This window comes from Dicentrarchus labrax, unplaced genomic scaffold (genome assembly GCF_905237075.1).
Source record: "Dicentrarchus labrax unplaced genomic scaffold, dlabrax2021, whole genome shotgun sequence".
Taxonomy (NCBI): Eukaryota; Metazoa; Chordata; class Actinopteri; family Moronidae; genus Dicentrarchus; species Dicentrarchus labrax.
This window is the reverse complement of record NW_026136723.1, coordinates 3382706-3397705: the sequence shown is the minus strand read 5'-3', so window position 1 is coordinate 3397705 and position 15000 is coordinate 3382706. Positions and strand designations below refer to the sequence as shown.

The 15000-nt window shown below is 42.0% G+C and overlaps 3 protein-coding genes across 16 annotated transcripts in view; 2 read left to right on the top strand and 1 right to left on the bottom strand.

Moving 5' to 3' along the window:
* The window catches only part of si:ch211-191i18.4 (uncharacterized protein LOC799350 homolog), a 22932-nt gene extending 21719 nt beyond the window's left edge, over positions 1–1213 (bottom strand). Inside the window, exon 1 of the mRNA XM_051391012.1 lies at positions 1010–1213. Coding sequence (XP_051246972.1) covers positions 1010–1111 — 102 coding nt within the window. The 5' untranslated portion in view covers positions 1112–1213. The remainder of the gene's footprint in view (positions 1–1009) is intronic.
* A 1904-nt stretch (positions 1214–3117) lies between these two features.
* LOC127357987 (oocyte zinc finger protein XlCOF6-like) lies at positions 3118–9939 on the top strand. Its single transcript, XM_051390720.1, has 3 exons — positions 3118–3268; positions 5929–6126; positions 6798–9939. The coding sequence occupies exons 1-3, from the start codon at positions 3205–3207 to the stop codon at positions 8801–8803; spliced, it is 2268 nt and encodes a 755-aa protein (XP_051246680.1). The 5' UTR covers positions 3118–3204; the 3' UTR covers positions 8804–9939.
* A 2572-nt stretch (positions 9940–12511) lies between these two features.
* rims2b (regulating synaptic membrane exocytosis 2b) overlaps positions 12512–15000 on the top strand; it is a 47116-nt gene continuing 44627 nt past the window's right edge. For 7 of the 14 annotated variants that reach the window (XM_051390587.1, XM_051390595.1, XM_051390590.1 and 4 more), the window contains exons 1-2: positions 12512–12741; positions 13079–13257. In XM_051390587.1, coding sequence (XP_051246547.1) covers positions 13094–13257 — 164 coding nt within the window. In that variant the 5' untranslated portion in view covers positions 12512–12741; positions 13079–13093. The remainder of the gene's footprint in view (positions 12742–13078; positions 13258–15000) is intronic. The other 7 variants (XM_051390592.1, XM_051390591.1, XM_051390596.1 and 4 more) reach the window with 2 other exon arrangements.

Sequence of the window (15000 nt, the reverse complement as noted above, 5' to 3'; positions counted from 1 at the left end):
GGCAGTGGAGTGGGGAGAAAGGGAGGGGCGGAGTCGATTAATATTGCGTAGGTGGAAATATGCAGACCGGGTGATGTTATTGATATGCGATTGGAAAGATAATGTGCTGTCGAGGATGACACCCAGACTCTTAACCTGGGGGGAAGGGGAGACAGAGGAGTGGTCGATGGTGAGTGAAAAACTGTTAGCTTTTGAGAGGGTTGATTTAGTGCCAATAAAAAGAAATTCGGTTTTATCACTGTTGTTCTCTGAATGCTGGGCTACTTGTGGTTCCTATAGTCTCTAAAAGTAGAACAGGAGCCAGAGCCTTCAGTTACCAAGCTCCTCTCCTGTGGAACCAGCTTCCAGTTGTGGTTCTGGAGGCAGACACCCTCACCACATTCAAGAGTAGGCTTAAGACATTCCTCTTTGATAAAGCTTATAGTTAGGGCTGGATCAGGTGAGTCCTGAACCATCCCTTAGTTATGCTGCTGTAGGCCTAGACTATCGGGGGATTTCCCATGGTGCACTGAGCTCCTCCCTTCCTCTCTCTTTCTGCACTCATTCATGTCCCATTAATGCATGTTACTAACTTCACTTCTTCCCCGGAGTTCTTGTGCTTTCTCGTCTCGCAGGTTCTTATCGATCCTGGTGGAGCCTCCTGCCATGGTCCTGCTAGATTGCCATTGCCAATATCACTGATATTATTGTTATTATTAGTAATAATAATAATATTATTATTATTATTATTAATATTATTATTATTATTAATATTATTATTATTATTATTAATATTATTAGTAGTAGTAGTAATAATATTATTATTACTACAGTCACTATTGTCACTGCTCGTTGTCCCCATCGTTGCTGTTGTCATCATGTTCATCATCATCAGTCACTACTATTAGTGTAGTTGTTGCTACTGTTGTTGCTGTGCACCTGTCTGTCTGTCTGTCTGTCTGTCTGTCTGTCTGTCTGTCTGTCTGTCTGTCTCTCTCTTAGACGTTCTCCCAGCATGCACCTGTCCTACCTGCAGTGGAGGAGTTGCAGTTGTGAAGTCGGGCAGACGGCAGTCGACTCTCTGCAGACGGACGACCAGCATCAGAACCATCACACACACCTTCAGCCTCATCAGTCAATCACTCAGTCAATCAATCAATCAATCAATCAATCGATCGATCGATCGTCTGTTTGTCCACAGGCTGTCCCGCTCTCTGTGTCAATAACAACAGCAGTAATCCTCTTACTCTGGGTCAGCAGTCACATGACCAGCCGATGACATCACTGATCTCCTCCAATAGGACGGCTGCAGACGGACAGACAGCAGGAAAACAAACAAATCCTCACAGGTAAGCAAGTAGGTAGTATGTTGTTGCGTTGGATTATTGATCCGATATCATGTAATCTGATCAAACTAATCAATGAATCTAGAAATTGATCCACAGTCAATGAATAGAATCATTAGTTTCAGATTGATGTCTAATAAAAGGAAAAAGGCCATAAAGAGACTTTCAGTGAGAGCAGCTGGATGGTTTCTCTTCAGTATTCAGACAGGGACTATTATTGATCACAGAGTTCAAACCTAACCAAGGTTCTTGAAGATATCAGCCTCTTCCTGACTGGTCCAGAACTCCTCCTGGTCTGGACTGTGGTTCCTCTCCTGAACCTCGTCTTTACTCACCAACGGCTGCTGGAACCAGCAAATCATCAGTCTCAGGTTCAGTCTGGTAACCAATCAATATAACTTGCTCGCTGTCTCCTGTCGGACCGAGAGAGAACCTGCTCATGATCATGATGAGAGGTCATGATGAGTTGATATTGAGACTGTCGATTGTGGAAAAAAAACCTGTGGAGATTATTTTGGTTAGTCTTTCTTTCCTGGCTGCATTATTGTGAACTGTGACTTCATAAAAAAAAATTCAAAGTCAACATTGTAGTGGGAAAATACATTCAGAAATAAGGTTCTGTGAACATGAAGCAAACTATATATATATATATGTGCTATTTCATGTTTAATTTTATAGGCTTACAGTATAATATTTTATCTTCATGTATGTTCATCTTCATGTATTCACACTCTGGTTGTCTCACACTAGTTAGAGTTGTTATTCATTGTGCCATTAGCTAAGCACATTACAGAGACCAAGGCTGTCTCCTGGAGAGTAGGACATCAGATGTGTTATGACTGTTTATCAGACATTAGACGTCACTAATAGACACCCTTTGGGAAAGAGGAATATAATGAAGTGATTTTCTTTGTTCTGGTTGGTTGTATCCTGAGACAACTCGATTTGCTTGTATCCTGTGTTGATACAAATAAATCCTGCATGTGGAGTGAAACTGTCATTCTCACCATTCTGGGTTCCTTCAGTGGGAGTTTGTGGTCTTTCACTAGAGTCAGATAGCTGAAAGTGTAAGTCAGACAGACATTGATTGAGATGCATTGAGACGAGAAGAATTAAACCACAACAACAGGTAGTTTGCTTTTCCTCAACATCTGTTCAGCTCACTAACTGCAGCACTTTTCCATTTCATTTGTGATTATTTTCCTTTTTGTGACTTGTGCAGGAGCAACTGTATGTAGTGAAAATCTCTATATCGTCAACCCGGTCACTGAGTCAGCCGGTGGAGGATGGAGGTTAATGTCATACTTCACAACCACAGACTGGGGTGGAAGGAGCTCAGTGTGTAGGGACTTACAGCCGCCCCAAGGGTCAGATTCGAACCCACGGGGCAGCACGGATTCTGTGTACGTGGGGCGCCAGCTCTCAGACTGCCCAGAGTCTGTGGTTGTAAAGTGAAAATAATAATTCCTCCAATTGGGGATCAATAAAGTTAATCTTAATCTAGTCATTTAATGTAAAAACACACAATGTTCTCAATAAAGATCAAATAAAATCTGCACTTAGAGCTTCATCTTTACTTTATCTGGCCTTCAAAATAAAACTAGGAATAAAAACAAACAAAAATAAAACATTGAAATAATAATAAAATAATTAAAAAGCATATCAAAGTCACAGCTGTAATGTGTCAGTTGGACTGTATAAGTGTAACAGTGTTTACAGTCACAGCTGTTATATTCGTATTTATTACAATAAAGTTTTATTTTGAAGGCCGCTGGCGGAAGCGAGTGTTGTGGTTTCCGCAGTGTGACGTACAGGCTGTTAGCAGTGGACCGTTAGCTGAATGTAAATAACGGCAGAACAACCGGTACCGGTACCGGAGATGGACCGACACCGGAAACTGCTGGACGGGGGTTCGAACCCGGAAATAAAGCTGAGAACTACAGGTTGGGTTTCTGCTGCTTTACTGCTCTGCTAATGTTGCTAAGCTAAGGCTAGCTGTTAGCCGGGACTGCGGCTAGCCTTAGCTTAGCATTAGATTACCGTTAGTTTAGGGGTTAGCTTAGCGCGTTTTCTGTTATCTGGAAGCTAGGTCACGTTTAACCTCGGGCTGTCACCATGGTAACGGGTGAGATCACCATGGTAACGGGTCTGTTCATCGATTGATTAGTAAGTGGAAAGAACATTAATCAGCAACTATTGGGATCAATTCGTAATCAATACAGCTGGGGAGTTCAAATAATTATTAATTATGAATTATTAATTAAGTGACAATAAACAATAATCACCAGTAGAAACCGGATTGATTGATTTGATTGATACAATATTGATCAATGTACTATGATGCACATGGTAACCATGGTGATGGAACAGTATCTTTGATCACTGATTATGGCTTTACATCCAGACTGGTTATTTATGTCTTTTCCTCATGATCAATCAATCAATCAATCAATCAATAATCTGATGGTTCAGATTTCTCTCTGGAATCTGACTTTTATTTTGCAGAAATTATTTGTTTGTGTTTGTTTGGATATATTAGATTGATTGATTGTATTTAGATATATTAGATTGATTGATTGTATTTAGATATATTAGATTGATTGATTGTATTTAGATATATTAGATTGATTGATTGTATTTAGATATATTAGATTGATTGATTGTATTTAGATATATTAGATTGATTGATTGTATTTAGATATATTAGATTGATTGATTGTATTTAGATATATTAGATTGATTGATTGTATTTAGATATATTAGATTGATTGATTGTGTTTAGATATAGTAGATTGATTGATTGTGTTTAGATATATTAGATTGATTGATTGTGTTTAGATATATTAGATTGATTGATTGTGTTTGTTTAGATATATTAGATTGATTGATTGTGTTTAGATATATTAGATTGATTGATTGTGTTTGTTTAGATATATTAGATTGATTGATTGTGTTTGTTTAGATATATTAGATAGATTGATTGTATTTAGATATATTAGATTGATTGATTGTATTTAGATATATTAGATTGATTGATTGTGTTTAGATATATTAGATTGATTGATTGTGTTTAGATATATTAGATTGATTGATTGATTGTGTTTGTTTAGATAAATTTGATTGACTGATTGTGTTTAGATACATTAGATTGATTGATTGTGTTTAGATATATTAGATTGATTGATTGTGTTTAGATATATTAGATTGATTGATTGTGTTTGTTTAGATAAATTTGATTGACTGATTGTGTTTGTTTAGATATATTAGATTGATTGATTGTTTAGACATATTACATTGATTGATTGTATTTAGATATATTAGATTGATTGATTGTATTTAGATATATTAGATTGATTGTTTGTGTTTGTTTAGATATATTAGATTGATTGATTGTTTAGATATATTAAATTGATTGATTGTGTTTGTTTAGATATATTAGATTGATTGATTGTGTTTAGATATATTAGATTGATTGATTGTGTTTGTTTAGATATATTAGATTCATTGATTGTGTTTAGATATATTAGATTGATTGATTGTGTTTGTTTAGATATATTAGATTGATTGATTGTGTTTCGATATATAAGATTGATTGATTGTGTTTCGATATATTAGATTGATTGATTGTGTTTGTTTAGATATATTAGATTGATTGATTGTGTTTGTTTAGATATATTAGATTGATTGATTGTGTTTAGATATATTAGATTGATTGATTGTGTTTGTTTGAAGCTGATATTTAAATAAAGTTGAGTTGAATTATTGATCTTTACGGCAAACTCATATTATTACGAATTATTCTGATTACTTTGAACATAAATAACTAGTTTGGATGTAAAGCCGTAATAATAATAATATATATTGATTATATTCATATTGATTAATAATGATTTAATAATTGTTTACATTTATTCACATACTGATACGATACTAATAATAATACTGATACTAATAATAATATTAATACCGATACTTATAATAAATATTGATACTGATACTAATAATAATACTGATACCGATACTAATAATAATACCAATACTAATAATAATACTAATACCGATACTAATACTTATACTGATACTAATAATAATACTGATACTAATACTAATACCGATACTGATAATAATACTGATACCCAGAGTATCTGATACTGATACCGATACTGTACCCGAGTATTTGATACTAATATCGATATCGATACTAATAATAATACAGATACTGCATTGGGCGATATATTAAAATTTTCCAAGCGGCCTTCAGTCTAACAATCAATAGCCGATATATTCCTGGCCCAACCCTTGTACCTACAGTAGGAAAACAAATACTATCACGTTTTCAGAATTTGGCAGCCTCTTGGTACCAAAGTATCGGTTCTTGTGACACTAGAAGGGGGCCCAGCTGTCACTGAAGGTCTACTTTCCTTTAGGACCATCTAGTGGTCATTGGACCAGGCTCTAGTGGTCATCGGACCAGGTTCTAGTTGTTATCGTACCAGGTTCTAGTGGTCATCAGACCAGGTTCTAGTGGTCATCAGACCAGGTTCTTGTGTTCCATTAGGATCCTCCTTTCCTTCCTGATGTCTCTGTTTCCTGTTCTCTGCAGATGTCCAGCAGCTGTTAGTTAGTAAAGACGAAGTTCTCACTAAAGACTGGAACCCCAGTCTGAACCAGGAGGACCCAGAACCAGCACACATTAAAGAGGAACAGGTGGAACTCTTGACCCATCAGGAGGGGGAGCAGCTTCAAGGGTTCCTGTTCACTCCACTTCCTATTAAGAGTGAAGATGATGATGAAGGTTCAGGTAGGATCAACATGTTTATTTAAAATGTTCTGAGGAGAAAGGGGCACTAAGTTGAAGAGAACCTGATCTGTTAAAGAGAAATGTTTGTAGGATTTACTTTGTCACCCATCGTTACGTTATTTAGAGAACCTGAAAGAGATTCGAGGGGTGCTTGTGAATAATGAGAGGGGTTTGTGATCCTTGAGGTGGTTCTGTTGGTGCTTAAGGTAGTACTTGTGGTCAGTAAGTAGGTTCAAGGGTCCTGTAGGAGGTTCTAGTGTTCCTTTAGGTGGTGCTTATCGTCATGGAGGTGGTTGTAGGGGTCCTTTAGGTAGTTCTAGTGGTCCAAGAGAAGGTTGTAGGGATTCTTTTGGAGGTTTTATGGGTAATTTAGTTTATTTAATCTAATTGTACTACAAGTGGCTTTAGGAGGTTTTTATGTTATTTTAGGTAGGACCGGTTCTGAAAGGCGTATAGTGGTCTTTAGGTAGTACTTTTAGTTAAGGAGATTTTACTGATCCTTCACAATGCTCTAGGGGTCCTTAAGTGGTTCTAGTGAGTCTAGAGTGTTTTTATGAGGTACTATAAGTAATTTATTTGGTTCTAGTTGTACTTTACGTTGGTTTAGATTCCTTCTTCCCGCAGATTCCATAAAGACTGTAACTCTCTGTCTGTGTTTACTGGTTCCTCAGACGTCCAGCAGCTGTTGGTGAGAAAAGACAAGGTTCTCCATGAAGAGTGGAACCCCAGTCTGGACCAGGAGGACCTAGAGCCCCCACACTTTAAAGAGGAACAGGAGGAACTCTGGACCACTCAGTCAGAACCAAATAGACAACCTGATACTGACTCTTCAGAACTGAAGACTGACGTCCAAGATGGGGACTGGACCGGGACGAGAGAACCTCAGTCTGTTTTAAACTCACTAAAGATCATTGAAGTCCCCGTTGGAGATCTGAGGAGTAAAACTGGAAAGAAAACCTACAGTTGCTCTGAGTGTGGGAAGATATTCGGCCGTAGTCCACATCTAAAGATCCACATGCGAACCCACACAGGAGAGAAACCGTTCAGCTGCCCTTTCTGTGCCAAAAGCTTCACACAGAAGGTCAACCTGACTTACCACATGTCCGTCCACACCGGGGAGAAACGCTTCAGCTGTCGCTTCTGTGACGAAAGATTCACCTGGTACACTCAGCTCAAGAGCCATCAGTGTGTGTGTGAGTCCTCGCAGCTCCACCAGACCAACGAGACCAGAGAGACCGAGACCGGAGACAAATTGTTCAGCTGCTCAGAGTGCGGGAAAGTCTTCAGCCGCAAGGACAATCTGAACATACACATGAGAATTCACACCGGAGAGAGACCATTCAGCTGCTCCGTCTGTGGGAAAAGCTTTAAACATGGAGGACATCTAACGCAGCATATGTCCGTCCACACGAAGGAGAACAGGTTCAGCTGTGACGTCTGCGACAAAAGATTCACATGGCTGTATCAGCTCAAAAGACACCAGTGTGGTGGCGAGTCCTTGCAGCTGCACAGGCTCTGGACCCATCAGGAGGAGTTCCCATTCGCTCTTGTCCCCGTAAAGAGCGAGGACGAAGGGAAAGCTCGGTCCTCACAGCTTCATCAAAGAAAGACTAAACCTGATGGAGAGGACTGTGAAGCACCAGAACCAGCCAGGAGCTCAGATACAGAGGACAGGACTGAAGGATTAAAGGTTGAAATCACTTATGATGATTGGACAGAAACCAGTGGACCTCAGTTAGATTTAAACTCTGTGAACGTCTCCGAGGTTGACCTTGGATGTAATACTGGAAAGAAATCCTTCAGCTGCACCGAATGCGGGAAAATATTTGGCCGCAAGGAACATCTGCAGACACATGCCAGGATTCACACTGGAGAGAGACCGTTCAGCTGCTCTGATTGCGGTAAAACATTTGGCTGCAAGAGGTCCCTCTTGGGCCACACCATGAGCCACACCGGAGAGAAACCCTTCAGCTGCTCTCAGTGCGGGAAAAGATTTGGCCGGATGGTGAATCTGAAAACACACGAGAGACTTCACACCGGCGAGCGACCATTCAGCTGCCCGTTTTGTGGTAAAGGTTTTACGCAGAAGGTTCACATGACTCAACACATGGCCGTCCACACAGGAGAGAAACAGTTCAGCTGCAGTGTCTGTGAGAAAAAGTTCACGTGGCTGTCAGGGTTTCGACGACACAAGTGCGGCAGTGAGCAGTCGGAGCTCGAGACCGAGGAGAACTCAGAGGCAGAACTGGGTGAGAAACCGTTCCGCTGCCGTCAGTGTGGAAACAGATTCAACCACAAACACAACCTGAAGGCTCACATGAGAATCCACACAGGAGAGAAACCATTTAGCTGCTCTGTATGTGGGAAAGGCTTCACTGCCAGCGGAGCGCTGAAGAAACACTTGAGGACTCATTCAGGAGAGAAACCATTCAGCTGCTCCGTCTGCAGCATCAGATTTACACAAGGCGGGAATCTGAAACGACACATGGCTCAGCACATGGGACAAACAGGAGAGAAACCCTTCAGCTGCTCTGTCTGCGAGAAAAGCTTCACGCAAGTATCAAATATGAAGAGACACATGACACAACACATCACCACGGAAACAGCTGAGTCAAAGGAAGCAGGAAGTGAAAGTAAGAGTCTGTTAACGGTTGACAAACTTTATACAGTCACTTAATGCCAAAAATGTGATTCATTGGAGAATAATATATAATAATAACTTCAGCAGTCGCTGCTTGAAGAGTGTGTGTAAGAACATTCAATCAAACAATCCACTACAACAAACCCAAACCAGGAAATCAAGATAACAGCGTCTGTCTCATTGTTCTTTTTGAAAATTTGTTTTTTGGGGCTTTAATTGCCTTTAATGGATAGTGACAGAAAAGGGCCACAAGTTGGACCCGAACCCCGGGCCGCTGCAGCAAGGACTCAGCTGGGGCACATGGGGCACCAGCTCCATCAGGTGAACCATCCTAGTGCCAGTTCAAACAATGCCAATTAGGCTGTTTACAGTACGTACACGGGGTCCTCCGACGGACTCCAGAGACACGGCGTTTAGACGACTGATGGGATGCTGAAGGTAAAGTGTGGGAAGCTGGCGTCTCTCCTCCACTGACCAACCGCAGCGCAGTGTGGAGTCGGTGTTATGGCGTGGCGTTTTTAGAGGTTGTGATGATTGTAGGAAGCGTGAATGACCATCGTATTCTCAGCTTCAGCTCCCGACTGGAGCCCACGGGGGAAGAGTTCAGCAGAACCAACTGCAGTGAGTTAACTAATAAGTAAAGACTCCAAACAATCTGCTATATGTCGCACATCTGGATGTTCTTTTTAAGTGTCAGAATAATCTTCAGTGTGTTTGTGGCGCATTAGGAAGAATAAATTTAAAGAATTACAGTTTATATTTACACTGTTGATCTCTCTATATCTCCCCCTGGTGGCTGACTGCAGTATAGACTCTCTCTCTATATCTCCCCCTGGTGGCTGACTGCAGTATAGACTCTCTCTCTCTCTCTCTCTCCCTGGTGGCTGACTGCAGTATAGACTCTCTCTCTCTCTCTATCTCCCCTGGTGGCTGACTGCAGTATAGACTCTCTCTCTCTCTATTTCACCCTGAGTCAGTCTGATTGTGTCTGAATGAACGATGAAAGTATTGATCAAGAATAAATGTTCTTTTGTTCTGAAAACATCTACATTTATATTTATATGTTATAAATCTACAGAATGTCTCTCAATGAAAGATTTGAAGCTTCAATAAAACACAGTTTCTGGATGTGTTGAGAAAAAAAAAAGATGAATAAAGTTATTGATCTGAAATTGGTTCTTATATTTAATGTTTTCATTATTTTCTGATTTAATATTTTTGGTCATTACATTTTTAATGTTTACAGAAGATGTAATTAATCTAATGTAATTTATCTATTCATACAGTCACATTTAATATTTCACATATTTATATTTATATATTCATTTATATATATATATTTATATAAATAAATATATTTATATTTATATATTTATTTATGAGTTAAATATACATCTATTGATGCACTTAGACACATCATCAGTGATGGAACCTGGGATCTTTCAACATCATACACCCTCACCCAGGCGACCCAGCCGGGATTGATCAAGTCCGGACTTGTGTCTAAGAGCATGTACCCACGGATCACCCCTCTTGATCCACAGTCATCTAGAGGCCTTCTCAGCTGCCTCTGTTGTGGTCGTGCACCACTCTATTTTTTTCAGCTGAGCACGCCAAAGCGGAAACAGGAAGAAGGACGAGTTCGAGGGCAAGCTTTCTGAGCAAGTGCACCTCTACAGGCATCTGTACGATCCTTCAATGAAGGAACACAGAGATGCCCAGAGGTGCCAGAATTCATGGCGAGAAATCACCATGAATATTGGAAAAGAGGAGGCCATATGTCGGAAAATTTGGAAGAACCTCTTCTTCTTCTAGGGCATAGAAATAGCAAAGTCGGTAGCCTTTCCTCAGTTGCGACACCTCTGTTCAGGAGAAGACTGCAACTAGTGTTGCGACCACCACGCATAAGTATAAATAGTTACAGCGCTCCCGTGACGTCACATTGTCGCACTACAGGTCGGGAACGGCGACTATGTAACAGCCTTAAGTCGGCGTAGTTGGCACGCTTCCTCTCATTCGCTTCTTCCATATGCTCCTCCCAGGGGACTGTCAGCTCCAGAAGAACCACCTGTTTTGTTGAATCTGAGAACAGAACTCTGTCTGGTCTCAGGGTGGTTTCCACGATGTGCTCTGGGAATCTGAGCTGCCTCCCCAGGTCGGCCTTCATCTGCTAGTCTGGCACGGTTCCAAGGAGTCCCACTGCCCCCCTTCGGAGAGGCTTGTTCTGGGTGATGCTGGTGAAGATGGCTTCTGCTGTCACCTTCAGCACCTGGTCGTGGCATATCCTCAGCAACAGCTGAGGATATGCTCTAGCGTGCCTCTTCTGAGGCACAAGGGACATGATGGTGTGTCGACCTTGCCCCAACAGAAGAGGTTGGCTGGGCTGGGTAAGACGTTATAGACGGACGCAGTCAGGAACTTGATCCGGTAAGGCTCAGCTTGCCGAAGCTCGGACCAGGAGATCTTGCGGTCCACTGCCTGTTCCCATCTCGTCTGTGCACCTTGCTGTCGCATCCCCACCATCTGGCTAGCGTGCAGTTCCTCCACACCAGCTCTCACCTCCTGTTGGACCAGTTGGCGTCTGTCTTTGCCCAGGGCCTTGCCGTAGCGCGTGGTTGGAACGCTACCAAGCCCTGTTGGTCCAGATGCCACTGGGCCGTGGCAGGCCCAGCCATCTACGAAGGTTACAGCTGATCCTCCTTATATATAACCCTAACCCTATATTTAGGGTTAGGGTTATATATTTATATAAATATATAAATAGGGTTAGGTTAGGGTTATATATTTATATATTTCATGCAGAACTGTTCCAGGCTTTTTGTTTTTATTGTCAGAAGATCTTCATTCAATATATAACAATGAATAATAATAATAATAATAATAACCAATAATATTGATATTATATTAATATATTAATATTGATCAACTCAATACAATTGGAGCTCCAGGTGAGGCTGTGGCTCAGAGGTGGAGCAGCTCGTCTACCTGTTGGAAGGTTGGTGGTTGAACTCTGGATTGGAAGCACTGCACTGGATCAATATTTGATCAGTTATTGGATCGTTATTACATTTTTTAATGTATTAATCAGTGACTACATTTGCACACTGTTATTGTAAATATTGGCCATTGATCAGGCTGATGTAAACAGTTTGGATATTCCTGATCAGGTTGTATGTATCAGTATTAATTACCAGATTAACACCTCCAGCACACCTGCTGCTAACGTTAGCTGCTAACACTGCTGCAACACTGCTTAGCTTAGCTCTAGAGTTTATACACTGTTTATTGATTATTGATTGAATCAGCTCCATATAGAACACAGCTCTAGAGTTTATACACTGTTTATTGATTATTGATTGAATCAGCTCCATATAGAACATAAATCTAGAGTTTATACACTGTTTATTGATTATTGATTGAATCAGCTCCATATAGAACATAAATCTAGAGTTTATACACTGTTTATTGATTATAGATTGTTGATTGCAGTTGACTGTTGAGGACGCTGATCAACATTTTATTTGATCACTATAGTTGTTTTATTGATTTATTAAATATCTTTAAATAGATCTATCAGTTAATGATCGATTACTTGTTGATCTGTTTTTGTTTTTATCTTTGGCTGCAACTTTGGACCCCCACCCCACCCCTCCCAAGTTGATCTTTGTTGTGCTTAATGACGTCCGGCGTCGGCCCCGCCCCCTCCTCTTCCTCAGCCTATGGAGGATTTATTTGTTTTCTCCTCCTCCTCCTCCTCCTCCTCCTCCGCTGCGTCCATTATCACCGTGAAGAACCGCAGCGGGACACCGCGACAACAGGAGGCCGAGCGACAGGGCCGGACCGCCGGGGAGGAGCGGAAGATGAGCACCGCCGCCGGGATGGAGAGCCGACCGGAGCCGCCGCCGCTGAGTTACCCCGGAGGAGGCGACATGACCGCGGAATAAACAGGCGAGAGGACGCCGCTGCGCCTGTCGGTGAGTGCGGGAATGAATGGAGGAAAGGAGGGAGGGAGGTGAGGAGGATGGAGGAGGAGGTGAGGAGGATGGAGGAGGATGGAGGAGGATAACAGGTGGATGTTCTGATGGCGGTTGAAGGTGCAGACAGAGCGGCTCTCTGACCGCTGCTATGTCCGCTGCTCGAGGCTCCAGAGCGGGCAGAGAGCTCCAGAGAGAGCCGCTGGATCCACCTGGAGCTCCCTTTTATTATTATTATTATTATTATTATTATTATTATTATTATTATTATTAATATTATTATCATTATCATTATTATTACTGTGAGTCACATGGCGGTGCACTGACTGTCTTGCAGCGGCTCACAGTCAGGATGTCTGGGCCGCCCGCTGGGACCGGGACCGGGACCGGAACCAGAACCGGGACCGGACCGGGGCTGCCGGATCTGAGCCACCTGACGGAGGAGGAGCGGAGCATCATCCTGTCGGTGATGGAGCGGCAGAAGAAGGAGGAGGAGAAGGAGCAGAGCATGCTGAAGTAAGTATTGATTATTGATCAGTGGTGATCAGCTGCCAACTGGTTTGTGTCTGTCAGTCAAAATAAAAGCACATCGCCTACGGTGTGAATTTTCAAAATAAAATCCGCCCAGTTGCAGCACAGAGAGAGTGGAGAGTAAATGACGTCACAGTATATGACCTCTGACCTCCAGTCAGTTTGTCTGTCTGTTGTTTGTGTTGTTTACAGTTCAACAAACAAACAAAAAAATAGTAAACAATGTGTTAGTGTAGATCAATAATTAATCAATAATTTTTATTGATCAGTTATTAGCACATTCAGACTCATTGATCGGCTGAAGTTCAGTGAAAGAAGACTCCGCCCACTGTAACCTGTCTTTGATTGACAGCTCGGTGATCTGGCTTCTGATTGGTCGAGGTGTGAGCGGTACAGTGCTACGTCTGGGCTTTTATTGTGAAGGTAGATCTTGTTGTTTGTCTGTAAACAAGCGAGGAGCATTCAATGTTTATTTATTGTTTATTTGTGTACGGACAAGACTCTGTGAGACTCTCTGAGACTCTGAGACTCTCTGAGACTCTCTGAGACTCTGTGGGACTCTGTGGGACTCTGTGGGACTCTCTGAGACTCTCTGAGACTCTATGGGACTCTATGGGACTCTGTGGGACTCTGTGAGACTGTGAGACTGTGAGACTGTGAGACTCTGTGAGACTGTGAGACTGTGTGAGACTCTGTGAGACTCTGTGAGACTCTCTGAGACTCTCTGAGACTCTCTGAGAATGTGAGACTCTGAGACTCTCTGAGAGTGTGAGACTGTGAGACTGTGAGACTCTGTGAGACTGTGAGACTCTGTGAGACTGTGAGACTGTGTGAGACTCTGTGAGACTGTGAGACTCTCTGAGACTCTCTGAGAATGTGAGACTGTGAGATCTGAGACTCTGTGAGACTGTGAGACTTGAGACTTGAGAGAGACTCTCTGAGACTCTGTGAGACTGTGAGACTGTGAGACTCTGTGAGACTGTGAGACTCTGTGAGACTGTGAGACTCTGTGAGACTCTCTGAGACTCTGTGAGACTGTGAGACTCTCTGAGACTGTGAGACTCTGTGAGACTCTGTGAGACTCTCTGAGACTGTGAGACTGTGAGACTCTGTGAGACTGTGAGACTCTCTGAGACTCTGTGAGACTGTGAGACTCTGTGAGACTCTGTGAGACTCTGTGAGACTCTGTGAGACTCTGTGAGACTGTGAGACTCTGTGAGACTTTGACTCTGAGACTCTGTGAGACTGTGAGACTCTGTGAGACTGTGAGACTGTGAGACTCTCTGAGACTCTGTGAGACTGTGAGACTCTGTGAGACTGTGAGACTGTGAGAGAGGGCTAGAGAATGATGATCATTATTATCTCTGATCAGTTATTACTGATACTGATTAATCAGCAAGTTTCTTAACTTTTCTTCAGTATCAAAGGAATCAGTGATAGATGGAGCTAACAAGAGCTAACAGCAGTTAACAAGAGCTAACAGCAGTTAACAGGAGCTAACGGGAGCTAACAGGAGCTAACAAGAGCTAACAGGAGCGAACTAGAGCTAACAGCAGCCAACAGGAGCTAACAGGAGCTAACTATAGCTAACAGGAGCTAACAGCAGCTAACAGGAGCTAACAGGAGCTAACTATAGCTAACAGGAGCTAACAGCAGCTAACAGGAGCTAACAGGAGCTAACTATAGCTAACAGGAGCTAACAGCAGCCAACAGGAGCTAACAGGAGCT

Coding starts and splice junctions, on each gene's coding strand:
- LOC127357987 (XM_051390720.1), top strand. CDS start 3,205: ATGGACCGACACCGGAAACTGCTGGACGGGGGTTCGAACCCGGAAATA. Junction 3,269..5,928: donor AATAAAGCTGAGAACTACAG/GTTGGGTTTCTG, acceptor TGTTCTCTGCAG/ATGTCCAGCAGCTGTTAGTT. Junction 6,127..6,797: donor AGATGATGATGAAGGTTCAG/GTAGGATCAACA, acceptor CTGGTTCCTCAG/ACGTCCAGCAGCTGTTGGTG.